Below are 23,123 nucleotides of genomic sequence, written 5' to 3' on the forward strand. Positions count from 1 at the left end.
CAAACTGCTTGCAGTATTAAATGTTAAAAATTTTAAATTTTTCACAGGAAGTTAAGCTTAGGTCAGAGCAAGGTATCCTTTCTTTGATGCTCACATTTGGAGAGCTTTTCTTTCTTTTCTTTTCTTTTCTTTTTTTCCATCCTCCACAGCCAGAGGCTCTGGTCATGCATTCATACAGGGGATAATCTGCAACATTTGACATGTACTCCATGATTTTTTAATAACCTATATTGTAACAGAAGGCAAAAAGAAGAGTGTGTCTCTTTTAAGATACCAGAATAAAAGACAGTTATATCTTGCTGGGTCTTTTCTGGGGTATAGTCACAATTTTAATGTTAGGAATAAATAAAACCAGAACAAGCCAGACCTTGTACTATAGGCTGACTGCCTTTGGGCCTTTTTGAAATCAGGTTAAGAATGGGTGGTTGGACAGTTGTGCCCTGATACTAGCAGACTGTAGGTTTTATAAATACATACAGAAATAATTAAAATCTAAGGGGTTTAGAAGGGGTAATCTCCTTTGAATAATCTCTGCCACAAAGCCTGCAAAGTCACTGCTGGCAGAGAGCCCAAATCGGACCGGCTGTTGGATATCAGGACAGCACGTGTGGCTTGGAGTTCAGAGAGATTAAGTGAAATTGTTGCCCTGCTGGCCTTTCATGCAGATATAGTGCTCTGTTACATGGTCTCTCCTCACTGGGCATCATTCTAGTACCAAAGAGCAGGTACTATTCAGGTGATAGTGAGAGAGAAGAAAGCAGAAATGGGAAGGGTTGCTATTTTATTTTACTTATTCAATTTATACTCCCATCTTTCTCTCACCAAGGGACCCAGGTGCTAACAATAATTTAAAACAGAACTTGGCTAAAATGTTATAAAGGTTTTTAAAAATTACAAAAGTTTTTTTTTTTAAAAAAAAAAAACTAAAACAGCAATACTATGAAAAGCAGACAGTAAGAACAGTTCAAAATGCATTTAAAAATTACAGAATAAAAACACAACACACCAATATCAACACTATTCCACCATATGATTAAAACATCAAAGGCTTTCTACCTGTCGGTAGAAAGAGCAAGGCAGGGGTAATTGGACCTCCTGTGGAAGAGAACTCCTCAGATGGAGTGCAGTCAATTATCTCCTTTGTCTTTTCCAAATATACCTTTGATGATTGTGGGACCAAGAGAAATGCCTCCTCAAGGATCTTAAAAATCAGGTCATATAGGGAGACACAGTATTTTAGGTAGTCTAGACCCAAGCCATGTAGGGCTTTAAAGGCCATGACCAGCATTTTCAATTCTGCCTGAAAGCAGACCAGTAGCCAATGTAGCTGTTTCAGCAGGGGAATTACATGAGCCCTGTAACCAGACAGCAGCCTGGCCACAGCATTTTGTACCTGCTGAAATATCTGAACAGTTTCCAGTGGCAACCCCACACATAGTGCATTACAGTAATCCAAACAGGATATAATCAAGACATGTGTCACTAGCTAAATCTGACTTCTCAATGAATGGATGGATGCAGCTGGCACATTAGTTTTAACTGTGTAAACACGCTTCTGACCGCTGCCACCACCACTATTAGAATGTAGCTTCCTATTTTTTTTAAAAAAAGCCTGGAATGGATGCAGAAAAGCATCTGCTGTATGAAACCAAACATCTCTAATTCTGAGAATGACTATTGAAAATTTTAGACATACGGGCATGTTACTTGCTCAAACAGCCCTCTAGCTATCCAAAAGGAAAAAAAGTCAGATGAAGAAATAATATTAAAGATTGCATGTTGTTCAGTTTGCCATTCCTAGTACCAGGCAAAACAATAATCATCTTTCAGTACATGTATCTGATAGATGCCTGCCATCTCTTACTTTGACAGAAATCATCCATTTCACCATACTTGCAATTTATCTGATTGTTCTTATGCTGGTCCATTGAAGATTATGCCTTTCTAGTCTAACAGCAAAATTGCTCTTTTGTGGTGTCCATGTAGATAACTCAAAGCTGGAGAAAGGCAATTAGAGATTTTCCATGTTTTCCTAGTAGTTAGGAAATTGGTGACACTTCATCTGTTTATTCCAAAAAGGAATAATGTATTAAAACTTAGCTGATCCTGTTTCTTGTTTTGTAGTATATAACTATTCTGTGTGTGCCTCCTGATTGGAAAGAGGTAAGCCCCAGAGCAAGAGTCAGTATGGTGAAGTGGTTTGAGCATTGGACTAGAGTTCTGGGAGACCAAGATTCAAATCCCCACTTAGTCATGGAAACCCACTGAGTGATCCTGGGCAAGTCACAGGCGGGATACAGACCGCCTCCTTTTCCACAGGTGGGAAGCCGCAGTGGATAAACCACGTGGTTTCTCGCTGGCAAAAAAAGAACCCGCAAAAAGTGGGTTCTTTTTCTGGCGCACTTATGATGCCCAAGTGTGCCAGTGGTGCACTCATGATGTCACAAATGCACCACGACGTGCGGACACTAAGCGCCCATTGCGTCAAAATGGTGGCGCCCATGTGTACAATCCGCACCCTTAGAACATCGGGCAAGAACTTATTAGAAACTACGAATCCCAAATATGCTTCCACTTCACAAAGAGCCTTCTCAATAAGGGCTCCGAGATTGTGGAACAGCCTTCCTGAGGACATCCGATTGTCACCCTCATTAGAGATATTCAGGAAAGCAGTGAAAACTGAACTATTCCGCCAAGCATATCCAGATATGTTATAAGATAATGACTGACATGGCCCTGAGTGAGATGCTGCTGATTTGCCGATTGTATTGTATTCTGTATTGTATTGTGTGATTACCTTTAACCATTAGTTAATATGCTGAATCTAATCGTCATATTGGTTAGAGAATTTTAATTATATGTTATGGTGATTTTTTAGTCTGTAACCCCGCTTCGATCCAATTGGGAGAGGCGGGGAAACACAAATAAATATTTTATTTTTTTATTATTATTTTTACAGGGTGCTGCCATTTTGACGTATGGAATATGTACTAGGGTTGCAGGGCGTCTTTAAGCGACGCCCCGAGGCAACCCTAGCACATATTCCTTACGTGCTTAAAGGCCCATCTGTACTGGGCCACACATTCTCAGACTCAATGGAAGGCAGTGACAAAACCTATTGCCAGGAAATCCATAGAACAGGATTTTCTTAAGTCAGAGTTGACTTGTAAGCACATAAGAACAACAGAAACCCACAACAGTGGCTCATGCAGAAACAGCATGTAGACACTTCTGAAGAAGGAACTGGAAACAGATGATACTTAATTGAAACTCAGAGCAGATTTAGTTGGAAAGAGAAAAGGTTCAAGAACTGAGTCATAAACATAGTGAGGGGCTTGTATAAAGCTGGGTTATTTGGATCAGTAGGTGCCTTTCCTTAGTTTATTTCTTGTAACATTCAGTTTGAAATATGGTTAGGAATACATTTAGTACTGCGTATTTGATAGTGTTTCTTCTATTTACCGTAATATAGTGAAAGGATAAGTGGGGATTGGCAACAAAATGATAGATACAGGAATGTCAGGTACAAACTTATTCTCTGGTAAGCAAATATAGGACTGAACCATTAAGTACGGTGTATGTTTTTGCAGCACCAATATAATATTGTATTATTATATTGTATTGTATTAATGTTCAAGTGTAGGGCCCACTCACACTGAACCTAAACCAGCACCTGTTACTGCTTGCAGTACAGTGGGAAGGTATCAGAGAGTGAGAAGGTGTGTGTATTTTCTTCATTCTGAAGTCATCACTCCAACTCATGAGCTCCAAAAATGGCAAGAGGGCACCTGTTCCAGGCTGTTCTGCAACCTGAACAGGAAGATTCCTATTGGAGCCTAGAGATTTGCTGCACTGATTTGTTGATGGGTCCCACTTGCTCTTTCTAATACCACACTCCAGTAGACTTAGGCCTACATATATATGTGTTTAAAAATAGGAACTAATTTTTTTTAAAAAAGGAAGACAAACAAGGCCACCAAGAAACATGGCAGTATCTTCTCCATATATCAGGGTTTTCTCAAGGCTGAAGAACTATTGCTGATGTAAATTTAAAAAATATATTTAAAAAAAAAAAAAGAAAATCCAAATGACCCAATTTTTAAAAAAAGGAAAAGGAAAGCAAAGTGCTCACAGTCAGGTTGGTAGTCCTTTAGCATTATTTAGCACAGAACAGGATGATTTCTGGAGAAGAGAAGCTAAACAAGGTCCCTTTTCTCTCTGCTGAAATCTCATCCTTGATCAAAACGCTTATCTTCTAAACTGATAGGAGACATATGACATTTCTCCCTCACTAGGCACTCATAGGGCTTCTGTTTTTCTAACTCCAGCTATTCATGACAGCTGACTTTCATATTTTTTCTGTTTAGTGTATAAAACAACCATCTATTGAATAAGTATATTAAATGTTTGCCATGATTTAACTAATAAATTTTCTGTAGCATTCGTGGTGCTGACTTGTATTATCTAATGAATATTGGGAGGTGAGGGGGTGGGGTTCTTCTTGAGACCAACATAGAAAAAGAAATACCTTTTTCCCATCCCACCCTTGTGTTTCTAATGTTAGTTTTGTCTCTACACTCCTCCATTCAGTTTTTTGAAGTTCCAGTCCTGCTCCAAATCTGAGAGCCAATGTAGTTTAATTCCTCTGATGCTTGACTTCACTAGGGAAGATTTGGTTTAGATCAACCCTCCCCCTTGACCATGAACCTAACTGGGTGGAGTTTGGTCAATCTTGTTTTTCAGCATATACTGTCACAAAGGATGATTGGATAAACAAGAATAATAACAATGGGATTTTAAAAGCCTTTTAGACTCACTTGAAAGGTTTGTGTAGACAGCTATTGTCCTGCTGGAATATTACTAATATTGTTGAAAAGCCTCACTATGAGGTCAGCAAAAGCTCTGTTAAGTGCGTAGTTAACTGCTGCTCAAATGGACATTGTGATAAATTTGAAAATACATGACTCCCAAGTCCAGACTCATACTGCATTGGAAAGAGAGTCAAAGGGGTTAAATTTCCAAGCTGTAGAAGCAGATTGTGTTTTCCTTCTATGATCTGGACTGACAAGACATCAGTATTCTATTCATCTGTTGGGAATTAGGCTGTTAATCCAATCAATGACTCTTGAGTGAGCTGCAGCCTGCCTCCCCACTAGGGAACAATCGGATCAGACGGCAGATTGTTTAAGAGCACCACGCTATCCCAGTGTCAGGTGGAATTCTTGAGCATTCCCTGGTGAATTGGGGCTGAGGGAAACTGTCTCAGACCATTTATCCTGCTCTTTAAATAACCAGGTACCTGCCTCATCCATACTAAAGTGATAAGAATAGGAGAAGGCAGAAGGGAGCCACGGACTGAAAAGCTGGCGGAAAGGCCTGTAGGAGGAACAGGCTTTGGGTTTAAGTCTTGCTGTTCATTAAATATGTAAAGAAAAAGAAAGAAAGGGGTTGTCATATTGATGTGCTGAATTGATTTTTAAATTAGGTTGCTGCTAAGTTGTTGCTTGTGGAAGTTTGTGAGTTTCAGCTGCCTTGAGTTGAAATAAGAATTTCCCAGTAAGTAAATGCTTATTATTGCGGAAGTATAAATCCACTGTGATTTTTCTACATTTTGGTAGGATTGTTTCAGCAGTTTGGGGAATGTAAATGTGTGCAAGATCAAGTGTTAAAATGATAACATATGGAGCATGAAATGCACTGTGAAATTTGGGTTTTAAAAGGAGCTAAGGTTAACATGAAGTGAAGCCCCCATTATACATTAATATATTTTCTTAGGGCAGAGGTCTTGATATAGTTCTACTGCTGAAACTAAGATGGCCAAGCTGGTAAACATCCTACGTGGTAGACTTCCTGGAAACTATATATAACTTAACTCTTTTTTCTTCTTCTTTCTTTTTTCATTTTTTAGATGAAGAGCAGAGTACCATTGTAATGACCAATACAGTACCTGTTTTGTCAGTGCAATACAGGAGACTCTCCCCTCTGGACAGTCCCAGTCACCTCACCCCACCGAGGTCCATGTTTCATTTTTCAGTTACCAGAGGACTCCTCAAACAACCTGAGTAGTTGAGGAGGTGTAGTTATGTAAAATGAGGCAGGCAGAATCTGAAAAGGGATAGGTGGATTTTGCTGGTGGTTGCAACATCACATATACATCACATATGTACATGCTGTCCTGCTTACATACTGCTGGATGTACATATTGTATATGGACATGCAATATGTACATATTTCTATGTGTGTATTTGCATTAACCCAAAGACTTCCACTTTATTTTTCATGTTTGACAATTAAGCTGGGTTAAATTAGATGTTAATATTAAGATCAGTAAAAGTTTGGTTACACAGTTTTTAGTGTGAGGATCAGATATTTCTTTTGTGAAGAATAAAGTATGTCTGACTTTTTCTTAGAAAAGAAGTGGGCTCAACGTTTTGCTTTAAACTGGAATCATGCAGGCTATGACCATGTATTGGGGATATGGGAGCATTTTCCTCTGCCATTTTTTTGTGCATCTCTCCAGCCATGCCTGTAACCAAGTTTCTATGCTTTATTCATAAGAAGGATATTGCATAAAGTTAACAGGAATGAATTCAAGCTGCTGTTGCCAGAATGTCTTGTCCCCTAGCTCCTGGATTGCATTATATGGTGAGGTACTCCTCACCTTGCTGATAGATTTACTGTTTCTCTCATGACACACAAACACACACTCTTCCTACTTCTTTTTTCTTCAGTTCCCAGAGCTTGAAATAGTTACTTTTTTTGGAATCACCAAAAATCATCAGTCAGTGACCAGTGCCATTCTGTACCTTCTTATAACACACTTATGATGCAGTCATCCCTTCCCTAATCATACATTCTCACACATACATATATACTAACCTGTATCCCTTCACTCTTACATATGGATCTGTCCATCCATCCAGCCAGCCAGCCATCTGTTCCCCCAGTTCACAAACACAGAAACCTCTCCCCCATTCTTCCCTTCTATTCTTTCTCTCTTGCACTATTACACATTCACATCTTTCTCCCATTCTCTCTTTCACACACAAACATCCATCCATCACCTGTTGTTTTATGCTTCCAAGGCATTTTTTACTTAGTGTCACTATCATAGGATTTTCTTGGCATGTTTCTTCAGAGGGCGTTTGGCATTGCCACCTTCTGAGGCTGAGAGAGTGTGACTTGCCCCTCACCTATTCATACATATGAACATCCACTCATTCTCCCTTCCTCCTTCTTTCACAAATATATACACCTGTCTACCATCATCTACTATTTACACATGTCCTTCAACATGTACTGGAATCACGAAGAAGGGAAATTTCCCCCTTTCCTCCAATGTTCCACATCTACAATCCTGATATTGCCTGTATATGTTTCAATGGGTGTTTGTTTTTCATTGGATTGTTGAAGAATCAAGCCTCTCATCACCCCATTTCTCCCCCATCTTATTAGGAGGGAATAGCTGAGCAATGGGATGGACAAGGGAGCTGCAGAATCCCAGTACTCAGCTGAAACTATTTGTTTATACATCACATAATTTATGGAATTCATTGGCGCAATGATGACTGCTAGCATAAAGGTAAATGTAAGGATGCTGTGGCTTAATAGTTAAGATGCCAATTCTGATGATCAGAAGATCAGAAGGTTGGCAGTTCGAGGCCCAAGTGCTACATGATGGGTTGAGCTCCTGTCACTAGTCCTATCTTCTGCCAACCTAGCAGTACAAAAGCATGCAAATGCAAGTAGATAGATAGGTACTGCTTCTCAGTGGGAACAGCCTTCGGTGCAGCCATGCTGGCCACATGACCTCCAGGCCAGTCCTTGCACAATGCTGGTTCTTCAGCTTCGTAACGGAGATGAGCACTGCCCCCTACAGTTGATTACGACTAGAATTCATGTCAAGGGACTATCTTTATCTAAACAAAATTATTGTAAACTAAGTTGGTTATTTACTGTCTTCAAGCTGACCTCAACTCGATGACCTTGTGGATGAAACATCTCCAAGTCCCCCTTGTCCTCAACCTACTATGCTCAGGTCCTGCAGGTTCAGACCCGTGACCTCCTTGATTGAGTCTAACCATCTGACATTCAGGCTTCCTCTTTTTCTACTGCCTTTTACCTTTCCTAGCATTATTGTCTTTTCTAATGAATCATGGTGTGACCAAAGTATAACAGCCTCCATTTAGTCATCTTGGTGTTCAGGGAGAGTTCAGGCTTGATCTGTTCTAAGGCCCATTTGTTTGTCTTTTTAACCATCCATGGTATCCTTAACACTCTTCTCCAGCACCACATCTCAAATGAGTTAATTTTCTTCCTATCTACCTATCTTCACTGTCCAACTCTCAAATCTGTGCATGGTGATTAGAATTACCATGGCTTTTGCGATCCTAACTTTGGTGTTAAGTGTCATATCTTTTGCACTTTAGGATCTTGTCTAGTTCTTTCATAGTTGCCCTTCCCATTCCTAATCTTCTTCCGATTTCTTGACTGCAGTCTCCATTCTGATCAATGTTTGATTCAACGTATGGGAAATAATCTACTATTTTGATTTCCTCGCCATCTAGGATGAATTCATGTAGCTCTTCTGCTGCCATTATTTTTGTTTTCTTAATGTTCAACATTAAGCCTACCTTAATAATAATAATAATAATAATATTATTCTTGCCTGCCAAGAAGAGCCCTCCTCCCGACCACTATCTTGAGGGGAGAGAAGCAGAGTCATGATGTGTTATGTATTGTTAATCTGATATTGGAAACCGCTTTGATCGTCCACGGAAAAGCAGTATACAAATAAAGATTATTATTATTATTATTATTATTATTATTAATCAGTGAAGCACATGCTGATTCTTCTGGAATTCTATAGTGTGCTCTATTATCTATTATATGTAGAAAAAAAAGGAAATTGTCTTATGCCATATCAGATCATATCTTATATCCTACTCAATAACATTTACACAATTGACCAACTCTCCAAGACTTCACACAATTGACCAACTCTCCAAGACTTCAGGTGCATCTTTCCCAGTCCTGCCTAGAGTATCAAGCAGTGAACCCCAGTGAGGGATAGTTCTTCCTTTATCAGTGGCTATTGGCTATGATTTTTGTGTGGAATTTCCAGGTTCAAAGAGGGTAATGCATGTAAATATCTTTCCTTTGGGGGCAAAACAATGCTTTGATGCATTAAATGTTTTTAATTTTACATATAGTTTAATACTAATTTAGTCTTGATTTTTTAAATTTTTATAGCTACATGTAGTTCTATTTGTATTCCTTTTAATCTGTAAACCAGGTTGAGTCCCAGTCTTAAATAAACAGAAACAACTGGTATATTGCTTTCAAATCCTGCTTGAAGTGTTAGTTTGGCTGCCGTGTTTTTATCTTTTCCAGTCTTTCCTCCTTCACAAGTTTTCTTGTAAATAAGTCAATGTGCAGCCAACTTTTAATTCATTTGTTGTAGGGAGAAGACAGGAAGGTTCTATCAAGATTCCTAACAAATTCTTTAGCTGTTGCATTATGATGCTGTTCTGTAAAAATAAATGTTGTTTAGTGCCTTCAAGTTGTTTCCAAGTTACGGTGACCCTAGGCAAACATATTCAGGGTTTTCTTGGTTGAGAGTGTGTAACTTGCCCAAGGTCACACAATGAATTTTCATTGCAAAGCAGGGAATTGAACTCTGGTCTCCAGAGTCCAGCGCTCTAAGCATGACACCACACACACTGGTTCTTTAAAAACAATGAATAAAATTAAAAGTTTTAAAAGGATTTGTGAGTTTGTTTTTTAAGGTATTACCTGATGCACACCTCCTGGACTGTACCTGGTTATGTATACAATATGTGATCATAAATCCATGCCTTTCTGGGCTCACAGTGCATTCTGTGGAAGCAAGAAAAAGCATTCAGTAACATGCATGTTTCAAAACTGCATAGTTGACATTTTTCTAAAATGTATACTAACAAATTTTAGTCATGGAAGGACACATCCTTTCATATCTCCATTAATGCATCCATTGTGCATATGAAAAATGCATAGAAAAGTGCATATGGGGGGGAGTATTAAGAAAATATATCTTGTGAAAGTTGTGAAAGTGGACTTGTCATAACTGGCCAACCCTTGTGAACATTTGTTACTGATCTTCCATTTGTTGTTGTTCCTCAGACCATCATCTTGGCAACAGATATTTACATGTTAATTAATAGAAAAGCTATGTTTGTTTTTAGTTGGCCCTTAATATAGTATGATGTAGTACAACAGAAACTTCACATTGCTAGCCATTTTAAAATGGATGACAGTTTGAGTACTGATATGAACAACGCGGATGAGTTTCCAAGATCAGGGTAATGAAAGAGCTCAGTGTTGGAATGAAAATAATGACTCCTGGCCTCGAGAAATGTGAAATATAAAATTGTGATCAATTAACAATTTTTCCCATATTTCAGTACTCCTTAGTTCTTGTTGATGGGTACAGCTCCAAATGAGCTACATTTAGGCAGTAATTCACCCTACAACAGAACAGAGTATAAATAACTATGGCAAATATTCCCCCTTCTTGCTTAGTAACGCAGAATAAAACTTAATTATCCCGCTCAATTTCAAAGAAAAAAAAAGATCAGCTGTTGTCACTCAGCTCCATTTGCTTATTTATGGTTGCATTTTACAGGAGGACTGAAATGTTTTCCTAGTACTTGCCCAAAGACAATTAATTTATCAGACTTGTACACTGAAAACAATGTTTCTCTACTACTCCACTCTATTTAAGTATGAAAGAAACATGATCTGAACCAGAGCTTGGAAGAAATCCCTTACAAGAAATCCTTTACATAACCTATGACACATTTGAGGTTATTTAATTTTTAAAATAATTTTACTTTTTTAAAACCACCAAAATGACTGATACTACTGCTCTGCTTAGGTCATGCAGATTCAAGCCCATGACCTCCCTCCCTAATTGAGTATTCAATGGTATGTGGTCTTCGTCTCTTTCTACTGCCCTTCACCATTCCAAGCCAAAATACGACAGCTTCAATCTGAGAATCTTGGCTTCCAGGGAGATTTCAGGCTTCATCTGTTCGAGGACCCATTTGTTCGTCTTGTTGGCTGTCCACTGTATTCTCAACACTATTCTCCAGCACCACTTTTCAAATGACTTGATTTTCTTCTTACCTATTTTTTCACTGTCCGGCTCTCACATGGTGATGGGGAATGCAGTGTCTTGGATTATTCTAACTTTAGGGCTCAATTTTATATCTTTATTCTTTAGCATCTTGTCTAGCTCTTTCATAGCTGTCCATCCCATTCCTAAGTCGTCTTCATATTTCTTGACTGCAGTAAATAGCCAATAACTGTAACCAATTATTTCTTTCAAAGACTAATAATCAGCACACTGCTCTGAAAGGTAAAAATCTAAGACAGGTTTTGAAATTATTACAGGCCCATCCATTTTGTGTGTTATAAAATATTGTTGTTTATTAATTGTGCTCCCGTTTTGTGCAGATCACTTCACTGTGAAACAGTGAGACTTCCATGAAGGTCACTTGAATTCAGTGACAAGCTTATTAGTTTTCTTCAACTTCAACATTTATGCTTCCTTAATGCTTCCTTCCCCAAATGAATTTTCATGGGTGAAATTTCTCAGGATTAAGAATTCTGTTTCCCTCCTCTTGAGTCAAGCACACTCTCTGTCCAGTACACGGTAGCTGGATGCCCATTAGACATAGCACTCCAGGCAGTAAAATCCAAGCACTTGAAAACCTTTAATGGTTATCTAGATGTCAGCCTCTTCAAGGTCATGGGATTAAGATTTTGTCAGATGCAAAATAAAAAATAAAAATCTCAAAAGCACTAACATCCAGCTATATAGAAACTTTGAACTGTAATCTTTTCTCTCTCTCTCTTGATATTGTTTATTTTCTTTAACGTTTTGGTGAAGTAAGATTTTAATTTGACCGTGCCATAAAATAATCAAACATTGCAAAGCAAAGCACTGAGAGTAAGCTGGGCTGATCAAATATCAGCTTGAAAGCTGAGGGAAACTTGCAAGGAGTCACAGTATTTGAAATATGTGAGAATGTGGACCACCATTATGATATGGAACATCTCTGCAGCACTGTTGCCAGTTACTCTTCACTCTGTTGGACGTTAAAGTCCTAGTCCAGAGGCACTTTCATGTAATACTTACATGTAGGCATTTGTCAAAATAGTATAAATTGCCACCCATTTTGATGTTACTCCACTTAAGATTTTCTTATACTCATTACTACTTTGTAATAAATACTCAAATTTTTAAAACTTAAATATTCTCAAAGCACCAGATTCCATCTTACCTTGACAGCTAAGCCAGTTAGGCTTGGGTAGTGCTTGGATGGGAGACTGCCAAGGAATATTGTGTTCTGTAGCCTGTATTTCAGAGGGTGACAGTTTCCTTGCCTAAGAAAACTCATTGAAATTCATGGTGTCACTAGAAGTCGACAGGTGCCTTAAAAGCACATAGATAGAGAGAACTTGTTGAACTTATCAGTTCTGGAATGGGTGAACTCGTGCTTTAGAACATCATACTCATATTTTGGGGGAGTGACGTTTTGAACCACCACTCCAAAAAATCTTCAGCTGAGAGTGTTCTGGGATCTGTAGTCCAAAAGAGTAACTTTCCAAACATTCACCTGCAGAAGTACATAAGTTCAAGTGTATGAACGCTGATGCTACCAGCTTCTTTTTCCAGATAGTTTCAATGGTGCTACAAGATCCCTTTGTGTACTGATTTTCCAAACTCAGAGTAGACTTGCAGGCCTGATTTGGGAATGGCCTGGGAAGAGAGTATACTTTGAATTGCTGACAAATGGAGTGTAGGGTTTTGAAATGGGTGAACTGTTGGAACTAAGTATACTCCCAACTGGGGAAACTTCCTCAGTCTTGACAACAAGTTTGTTGTTGTTAGGTGCCTTCAAATAATTTCCGACTTAGGATGACCCTAAGGCCCTCATTGCGGGGTTTTCATCATGGTGTTTTCTTGGCAAGATTTGTTCAGAGGAGGTTTGCAATTGCCCACGGTCCAGCGGGTTCCATGGCCAAGTGGGGAATTGAACTATGGTCTTCAGAGTCATAGCTGAACACTAAGACCAGTGTGCCTTTCTGGCTGTCATGTACTTTTATTTCCTCTGCTTGCTGAATGAAGGTTTTTGGAATCTACTGAAGGATTGTGTTCCTGGAGTGGACTTGGCCAGTACATTACATTCTGGCATTGTGCCACATCCAGTGTGGAGAAAATGGGCCTAGATGGCCATCATACCTAAATTGGGGTTTCTTTTATGGTTCTTTGAGTTGAGGAGCATGCCCTTCTCAAGAACTGTGAATTGACCTCATCCTGAGGTGATGGGAGCCACTCAGTAACTTTTATGCATGTGGAGTACCATATCTGTCACACAAAGTCCTTTCCAGTAATTGAGCTGGCAGGGGTGATCATTGGTTAGCAGGCAAGTCATCCTGTGGATGGTTCCTCCCTCATTCTAGGCCAAACCCCTTCAGCTGTAAGGGTTTGATTTTTTTTGTACTCCAGTAATGGTCATCTTATGTGCTTTATTGCCATTTTCCACCTCAGGTTATCACTGTAGCTATAAAATTGTCAAAATATGTTTACAATAACCAGAGAATTCAAAAATGTGTGCCTTATAAAATATGTGTGTGCATAACCACAACTAAGCCTCGTTTTCTTTCTTTTTCCTCCCCTAGGATGATGAAGGTCAAACAGCATTGCATTATGGTAAGTAATGCATGAGTATTTGCCTGCAGATTGAATAAACAGTACCAAAGCCAACCAGGTATATTCTTTGATCCCCTTGCCATAATTTTTGAGAAATCCTGTAGCACTGATGGGGTGCCAGAGTACTGGAGAAGGGCAACTATTATTCCTCTTTTTTTTAAAAAAAAAGGCAAAAGAAAAAGAAATAAACAAATCCAGGAAACTACACACCAATCAGCCTAACCTCAATACCAGGAAAAATATTAGAACAGATCATATGAGTCTGTCTGCAAGTATCCTGATGGCAGTGCAGTGATCAGGAGGTCCCAGCATGAGTTTGTCAAGAACAAATACTGCCAAACTAATCTTTTTTCGACCAGGTTTAGTAGATGGTGGGAATGCTGTGGATGCCATTTATCTGGATTTCAGCAAAGCAATGTATAAGATTCCCATAATATTTTGATTAGTAAACTGATTTTTAAAATGGATTTGTTTGTTTATTTCTGGGATTTTCCCCCCAAGATGGGATTTAAGGCGGCTTATAAGAATTTAAAATGATAGAACTTGAATGTTAAGATGTTTTAATATGTATTATGTTTAATTAATTTTGTAGAATGCACACCATAGGGAGGTTTATTTTATCTATTTTAATTTATTGTATGTACAGCAATACAATCTGATTACAAAAACACTGATTACAAAAGTTAAAAAAAATTACATATTACTAATATTAAGACATAAGTTAAAAACAGCATAGTTAAAACCAATAAAAACCATTTGAAGATTAAAAACAGCACACCAGACTATACAAGAAAATTCATCCACCAAAAGCTTCCTTCCTTGGAATGCATGTTAAATTGATTAATTATCACCAAGTCTTGACTGTAAGCACAAACGTCTCCTCTTTGATACAACTGTACAACAAACTAAGGAGTTAACAACCTCTCTTTGAGTTAAAAAGGTGAAGTGGAATCTGAGTTTAGCCTTTTATGAGGGTGTTTGGTCTGACAGCTGTCCTTGCCTCAGCAGCTCTCCTGATTACAGAATGTGTCAAACTGCATCCTTAGACAGGTTATAAATCCTGGTTTATTCTGATTAAACACGGGTCAGAGCCATTCTGAGGTTAAGTGAAGGACAGCTCCCCACTATGTAACCCTCAAATGGGATGCCAGAAAGCACCCCGCCCCTTTCCGTACAATCTCTTCTGGTCCACTGTCAGTCTGTGGCCAGCACTAGTCTCTGCCTTTGAAAAGACCAGGATGTGTGTGGTCTCCCTTGTGAACGGACTGTTAGGCTTTATATTCCCTTGTTAAGATCTCCTTTCCAGTGCCTGCCCCCCCCCCCCCCACGCACACACTTGTTTCCCTCAGGGAATGCTCCAATGATTGCTTCTCTGGCCTCCCAGAGGAAATCAAGGTTTCTCCTTGGACTTGAAGTCACGTGCCTTTAGAGTAGGCTGGCTCTCTCTATTTCTCCTGGGTTCTTCCTTCCATGTGGAAACACCATCTGCTCTGCTTTTTTTGTACTGTGGCAGGGTAGTGGGAGGGGATGCCAGTGAGAAAATATATAATAAAAGGAAAAATCCATCATGAAACCTCTAAGGATTAATGGACTCGGAAGGCAAACTGTGCTGAATGAAAATTCATCTTCACCTGTGTCTGTGTCAGGCCTGCCTCACTGGCGCTTGACAAATAGAGGTTCCCAGGGCATGCTGTAAATCCAGCAGCTGTTCTAACCTCCAGGGAACGACTTTGCAGTCCTTAGAGGTGAGCTGAAGTCCTCTTGGGTTTCTCGGTGCAGTGGCAACACATTGTCTCATTTGGGGCTTCCTCTTCAGAAATGCCAAATATCTTGTCATATGGCACCTCCTTAGTGTCAGGCCTTTCATTTGTAAAGGGCCCCCTTGTGTCATTATTGCAAATGTAAAGGGACTACTTTCAAGGAAAGCATCTGTTCTTCTTTTCCTGGAGGCTCCTGTTAAAAGACAACGACAGTCAAGAACTAGATTTATTCCTGACTTTCTGTTTTGCTCTGTTTCCAAATAGAATGTATGTATGTCTTGTGACTTAATTGATGTTTGCGAATTCTAGGGCTGTAAATAAAATAGGCAAATAAATAAAATAAAATAGCAATATGTAAATAAAATAGTAATAATAAAGCACTCTAGTCTTTTTTTGCAAAGTAGCAATCTCAACATGGATTCCTTCATAAACCATTGAAATGAAGATAATTCCTGTTTATTCTTAGAAGAAAAAATCATCTTTAATATTTTCATTACATTTCCTATTATATTAACATTGAAATCAACAGAGGTTCAAAAATGTTATATTACCTTGTGCATGCTTACTAATTTAAGACTGACCCATACTGATGAAGCTGCTAAAGCTAAGGCTCTTTGTAAATGTACTTGACAATAAGTCCCCTTGGGTAACGTTCCACAGACGTAGGCATACAAAATCAAACTGTGCATCTTTAAAGCTTATATCTTGAGTGAGCGACACCATTTTCGTGATCTGCAAAGGCTATGGCTACTAACACTGATGAAGCTGTTCCAAGGTTCTTTAAAACCTTGATTGTGTTATCCATGCCACAATTCTGTAAAGTGCATAATTTTTACTTACATGTTCATAAATCTTAAACTGAAATACTGAGAAAATGTTATGCTTGAGACCACCTGCTTTGTCCTTGGAAGATGACGGGGTTGACTCTAAGGCGGGTTACACACCGCCATTTAGTACATATTCTATACATACTAGGGTTAGGAAGGGGCGGTGCTTCCGCACCCCTCTAACCCTAGTACATATAGAATACGTACAAGATGGCGGCGTCCTGTTCATACAGGCGCCGCCATCTTTATGTATCGGACGCTATGCGTCCGGACGTCGTGCGGCGTCTATGACGTCACGAGTCCGCCCCAGGCGCCTTGCGACGTCATAGAGGCGCCGCAAAAAGAAGCTCCAAAATTGAGCTTCTTTTTTGCTCCGCGCGGGAGCCGCGCGGTGTGGCTGCTGCGGCTCCCTCACGGAGCAAATGGTGCCGGCGGGAGACCACCGCAAAGCGGAGGTCTATAACCCACCTAAATCTAAATCACAGTCTTCTATCAACTTGTCCCTATTATGCTCTCTAATCTTACTTGAAGAAAGATTGTTAGTGTTTGTCTTTTTTCAGTCTTCTTTAGAAATCACACAAACCTCTGAGTATTTCCTACTGTGAAGAATGCCATCTTGCACTTTCTTGTTCATTTATGCACTCATCATAGAATTCTTCCAGTGGTTTGATAAAGTCCTCTGTATTTCTCTTTCTCTTATTGTCTTGAACACTTGAGGGGCAGATGATGATGATGATGATGATGATGATGATGATGATGATGATGATTATTGCTTAATGTAGGGTGTCCTTCAGTAGTATGTGTCACTGCTTTGCTTTAGGAAAGGAAGATGGGTCGTCAGACCTCGTCCTCTGTTCCCTTATCTGTTGGAGTTCCTTAGGACTCTGTTTTGGGTCCCCTTTTGTTTTCTCTCTACACATTGTCCCTAGGAAAACTCATTAGTTCTTTTGGCTTTTCCTATCATTTGTATGCTGATGACACTCAGCTGTATCTTTCCACCCCTGACCTTTCTGCAGGTCTTGAACAGCAAGTTTCATCTTGTCTTACAGCTGTCTCTCAGTGGATGCGGCATCGGTGCTTGAAGCTCAATATGTCCAAAACAGAGCTTCTTGTTTTTCCATCTAAGTCGATACTCAAGGCTCCTGCTGCCAAGGGCACACCTTCTGCTGAGGTTCTGCGATCTCCCGCTGTGGAGAAATGCAAACCGGAGGACCAGGGATGTGGGCAAGTTCCCTCCCCTAAACGGAAAAAATACTTCAATACTCCTTTTCTGTTTCTGTTGATGATATTTCTGTTCAACCAGTCCAGGAAGCCCGTAGTCTTGGTTTTATTTTTGATTCCTCTCTGTTGTGTATCCCCCAGATCCAGACCACAGCTAAGGCATGTATATTCTTTTTATACAATATTGCCAAAATCTGACCATTTCTCTCAGCCTCTACTACCAAGATTCTGGTCCATGTCCTAGTAGTCTCGCAACTTGATTTCTGTAACATCCTTCTGGCAAGGCTTCCTCTTTCTCACCTCCGTCCTTTAATTTCTGTCCAGCATTCAGCTGCACACATTATTGTATCTGCCCACCACGCCGACCATATCTCTCCTTTGTTGTCATCCATTCACTGGCTCCCCCTCCCTTTCTATATTCAGTATAAGCTTCTGTTGTTGACTTTTAAAGCCCTGCATGGGCTGGCCCCTCCTTATTTATCAAACCTCCTTTCTCCTCACCTTCCCACTCATGCCCTCCATTCTGGTAGTTAAGGTCTGCTGTCTCAGCCTAGGATTTTCACTGCCCCATCCTGGATTCATCCCTTTTCACTTGCTGCCCCTCACTCCTGGAATCTCCTCCCCCCATGAGCCTCAAGGAACATCACTTCTTTAACCAGTTTCAAAACTGAATTGAAGACCATCCTGTTCAGAGAAGCGTTCCCAGGCATTGTGTGACTATTATTTGTTATTTGACGTTTTTAATTTGTTGCCTGCTTTACTTTATTGAATCCTTTCCTGTATTGTTATGTATTATTTATATGTATTATGCTCTATGGGCAGGTTTACTTTATCTATTTTATTGTTTGTATGTACAGTGCTGTGTAAATCTACAGCGCTATATAAATAAAGCATAATAATAATAAGACTGAATTCAGGCCTCCTGCTTCCTACTAGACTCTTTCTAGGTGTTTTGTTTTCCTGGTGGTTATCCCAATTGATAAATTAAAATTTATACAATTACTTAATATTTAAAAGTAACAATGTATATTAATCTATTTTTTCAAAATTGCATGCATTGATTAAAGGTTACTACCCAGTCTGATTAAGCTGTTAGAAATTACCCTTAGAAACCTGTTTCCAATTGGATTTTCTATCATCTGCACCAGTAAATTGTGTACTGCAGCATAGCAGTATATTGCAAAAGATGATGAGCTGCAAGAAAAAAAATGCAACTTAGGTCATTAACATCTCTTTTGAACCCATAGAGGAGGCTGCTTAGTGCATTTCTGCATAATTGCCTCTTAGGCCATGCCTCCTTCCCTCCTGTCAGTGACATATCCTTCTACCTAATGGGAAGAGACAGCAGAATTGCCTGTGTAAGGTAAAGGTGGGAATCATGTGGCTCTCCAGATACTGCTGGACTGCAGCTTTCAATATTCTTCCCATTAACTATACTGGCTAGGGCTGGTGGGAACTTCAGTCTGAAAACATCTGGGGATCTGCATGATTCCTACCCATAGTGTAAGGAAAAGAGAAGGCCTATACTACATGATGCCTTTCAGATGTTTAAGGCTACAACCTTAATCAACCTGACAAGCCTGGCCAGTGGTCAGAGACTGTAATTAAAACATCTGGGGGGTCTAGGTACCCTAACCTTGGAGTATAGTATTTATAGGTCCCTGCGCTCCAGAACTCCTGTTTTGGAGCTCTTCGGTGCCTGGTTGATCTATTCTTCTGAGACCTCAACATGATGTAGTACACCAGCTGTGGCAGATAGCCATGGTTCTGTAGGGTGGCAAGAAGCAAAAGAAGCAAGACTTTTTGCACCTTTGCTGAGTAAAAAGAGGGAATGACAATCTACAGCTGCTCAAATGCTATGTCCTATACAGCTATTAAATATCCAAGAGCCCTTCCCTTTTTGATTCTTACCAATCTAAGGGCCTCTGTCTCAACTTCCCCTTTGGTCTTCTTGGATTCTATTTCCTTTAGCCTAAGAAATGGAAGTCTCAGTTCCTCATCTTACAGCTCAACTCTGTATCCCAAGAGTTGGGGCTGTTTCTTCCTTGGCCAACCAGCCATCTTGTAAGACTTCTTAACTTTTTTTCAAGACTTCCTATAGATGGGTTGCATCCCTCCTGCCACAATAACTAGGCTGCAGCTTACCTGATCATTCAGTCATTGTCAATAAAGATATTATTGGCTTCTCAAATAATCCTACCTGTGGATTTCTTCCTGATTGTGATTGTCCTTTGTTTTTGTTTTGTTTTTCTTGTTGCCAAAGAGGACAGGTCAGTGGAATGGAAATATGGGTAATTGAGCATAATCTTGCACACATTACTAAGAGAAAACTTAGGCGTGTTACAGACCACCTGGAAACGGCGCTCTTCCAGCGCCGCCGATTGCTGCGTCCAGGAACTGCAGTGTTCAAACCGCGCGGTTCCCGGACACAACAGAAAGAAGCAAGCGGCTTCTTTTTGCACCCTGGACGTGGCGCTGCAAGTGGCCAATGGCACACTCAAGACGTCACTTCTGTCATGGGACATGCGGACGCTATGCGTCCGTGACATCAAGATGGCGGCGCCCATGTAGAACAGGCGCCATCATTTTGTACGTCCCCAGGACGTACTAGTGTTAGGGGCATGCGTAAAGGACATCCTTTCCTAACCCTAGTACGTCCTAGGGACGTACTTTACGCCCGTGCAGAACGGGCCTTAGTTTGCAAAATCTTGGCAAGCTGGGTTTTGAGCCTGCCAACAGTCCTGGTTTATAGTACCAAACCACACAGACAAATGGTTTTGCCTAGTAGAAGATACCTCCTATACAGGAATATGATTCCTGTAAATAACCCTATATCTGTATTGCTGTCCTGTTTTAATTTTAAAAATTTGCTTGTCTCTCTTGTGTTAGCCAAGGAAGGCAACAAAACATTCTGATTGCTACTCCTAATTGCAGAAATGAGGAAGCACACCACTAATGTGATGGTTTGGAATGTAATTAAAACAGTAATTAGTGTTCAAGCAGAGAGATATCTTGAAGGCATGTATCCCACTGGAAATTTCAGTTTCAGAATTAATTGGGCAGATCTTCTAGCCAGATCTTGTGGCTCTAAACTACAGTATATGCAGTATGGGTTGATATACAGAAACAGTTTATGTATTCAGGCTCTTTAACTTCCTGTTCCTATTATTACAACGTAGCAGAAGTACGCAGCTTTGCCAAGGCTATACTAGGGAATACCAGGAAATGAGACAGAGCTGGGAGATATTCCAACACTCCAGAACTTTGCAGAGAATGCACTAAATCATGACAATTTGGCTAATCAATGCAACACCATAACACAAACAGTCTTAGTTGAGGCACCATCAAGAACTTGTATAGTTAGACAGCGCCAACCAAGACCTTGATTGCATGCAGAGCTATGTACGGAACAAACTAGCTTCATTGGTTGAAAAGGCAGTGGAGGCAGAATCTATTAGACAAAGTTGAGTCAAAGCTTGAGAACTGCTTGTGCAACCTATTACAGTGAGCCCGTGCCATACGCTAGAGCCGCCTGGGAAACGGGTGAAGGCCCTGCGCATGCGCACATTGCCGCACGGTGCACACAAGCCCCATTATATCCAATGGGGCTCATGAATGGTGCACGCGGCCGTGCAGCGAGCATAAGCTTACGCGTTTTTTGCTTTACACGGGGGTGTGTGTGTCCGGAACGGATCCCCTGGGTAAAGCAAGAGCCCACTGTACTCCCAAGTAGATGAAGCCTGACAATCATATCTACAGGAGAAGATTCAAATTCAAACTCGTATGCCTCATCAGTTATTTGGTACTTTCTTTCTTTTTTATTCAGCCCTTCTGCCTTTGTTTCTGCCTTATGTAGCCCATATAGTGAACTGCTCCTTTTCAAAAGGTATTTTTCTGGGCTACTTTAAGCATGCTGTCATGCCCCCTTTATTGAAGAAACCCTCCCTGGATCCTTCACTTTGTGTTAACTATTGTCCTATGTCTCTTCTTCCATTTTTCTCTAAAGTTTTGGAGAGAGTGACCCTTTCCCAATTGATGCCTTATTTGATTGCTCATGATTTTCTTTTTGATCCATTTCTATCAGTGTTTTGGACAGATCATTCCACAGAAATGGCTCTGACTCACATAATAAATGATATTTTAGTGGCAAAGGCTCAGCAGCAAATATCAGTTCTGATCCTATAGGATCTATCTGCAGCTTTTGACACTTTGGATTATCAAATCTCACTACAACAGTTGGCATTAATGGGAATAACAAGGAATGCTCTGTCCTGGTTTATCTTTTTTCGTTGGATCGTTCCTCTGCTGTTTCATTTCAGGGAGCTATGTCAACAACCTTCCCTGTAACTGTAGGGGTGCCTTAAGGATCAGTATTTGGTCCTCTTTGTTTTTTCTTTTTATATGCTTCCCCTTGGATTTCTTATTTCAGAGGCGGGTTTCCAATATCACATCTACACAGATGACACTCAGATATTCCAGTGTTTTGATTCAATTGATGCTACTCTATGGAAGTTGTTAACGAACTTCCTGTTGACTGTTTCTGTGTGGATGACCACTCACTGTCTTAAACTGAACATGGCTAAAATAAATATGCTAACGGTTCAGTCTGAGTGCCTAGTAGCTCCACTTTCTTGCCATTCCTTTTGTTTACAGAGTTACACACTGGCCCTGCTGGATAATCGACTGTCCCTACACTCCATTATTGGGGAAACTGCAAGGCATGTAATGTCAATCTTTTGAACGCTCATAGGATCCATAGGTTTTTGACCTTCAGGACTGCTTGTCCAGGCCATGGTTATTTCATGCCTGGACTATTGTAATAGCCTATTAGCAGGTTTGCCTTGCTGCTCTCTTACTCCTCTGATTTTAATCCAGAACAGTTCTGTTCAGGTTGCCTAAAATCTCCCCAAATATTCACATGTCTTTTCTCCTTGTAGAATCCTCCACTGGCTCTCAGTTTGAGCCAGTGATCATTAAAAGCTTTTGATCCTGATATATAAGGCCGTGCACTTTAACCTCTTAGTATGTGGCAGCTCAGCTAACATGGTATGTACCATCTAAGAATTTAAGATCTACGGGCAAAGAATTATTCATGGTTCCATCAATGCATATGGCTCTATCAAGGCCGCCAGTCTTTCAGGACCTCGCTCCGTATTTGTGGAATAGTCTTCCTTTGCATGTCCATCTGGGAGAGGATCTTACCGGCTGTAGTAAAGGGTTGTAGACTTCCCTTTTCAATTCACCAGACTGAATTGCTGAGTGTGCCTAAGGTTGCCAAGATGGGTAGTGACTGATAAAGAGTTTGCTTTTAGTATATTAATATAGTATTTTAGCATTTTATAGTGTTGTGTTTTATTGTCCATTTTGGATTATCTATGTTTGACATTCCACCCTTTGGTGGAAAGGGCATTATAAATAAAAGTAGTATCAGTAGTAGTAGTAGTATAAGGCTGGACATGCATTTCCCCCCCCCTCCTCCCTGCTCTTTCTCTTCCCTGTCCTTTCTGTGTTCATTCAGCCTTTCCTTCTGTTCACTTTTTCCACATCTCCACTGAC

General features: G+C 40.1%; 1 protein-coding gene across 1 annotated transcript in view; it reads left to right on the forward strand.

The window, feature by feature from the left end:
* ACBD6 (acyl-CoA binding domain containing 6) overlaps positions 1 to 23,123 on the forward strand; it is a 146,672-nt gene that overhangs the window by 118,667 nt on the left and 4,882 nt on the right. Inside the window, exon 7 of the mRNA XM_089515913.1 lies at positions 13,729 to 13,759. Coding sequence (XP_089372039.1) covers positions 13,729 to 13,759 — 31 coding nt within the window. The remainder of the gene's footprint in view (positions 1 to 13,728; positions 13,760 to 23,123) is intronic.

This window comes from Sceloporus occidentalis, unplaced genomic scaffold, assembly GCF_023333645.1.
Source record: "Sceloporus occidentalis isolate IW3139 unplaced genomic scaffold, rSceOcc1.0.p SCAF_3, whole genome shotgun sequence".
Classification (NCBI taxonomy): Eukaryota; Metazoa; Chordata; class Lepidosauria; order Squamata; family Phrynosomatidae; genus Sceloporus; species Sceloporus occidentalis.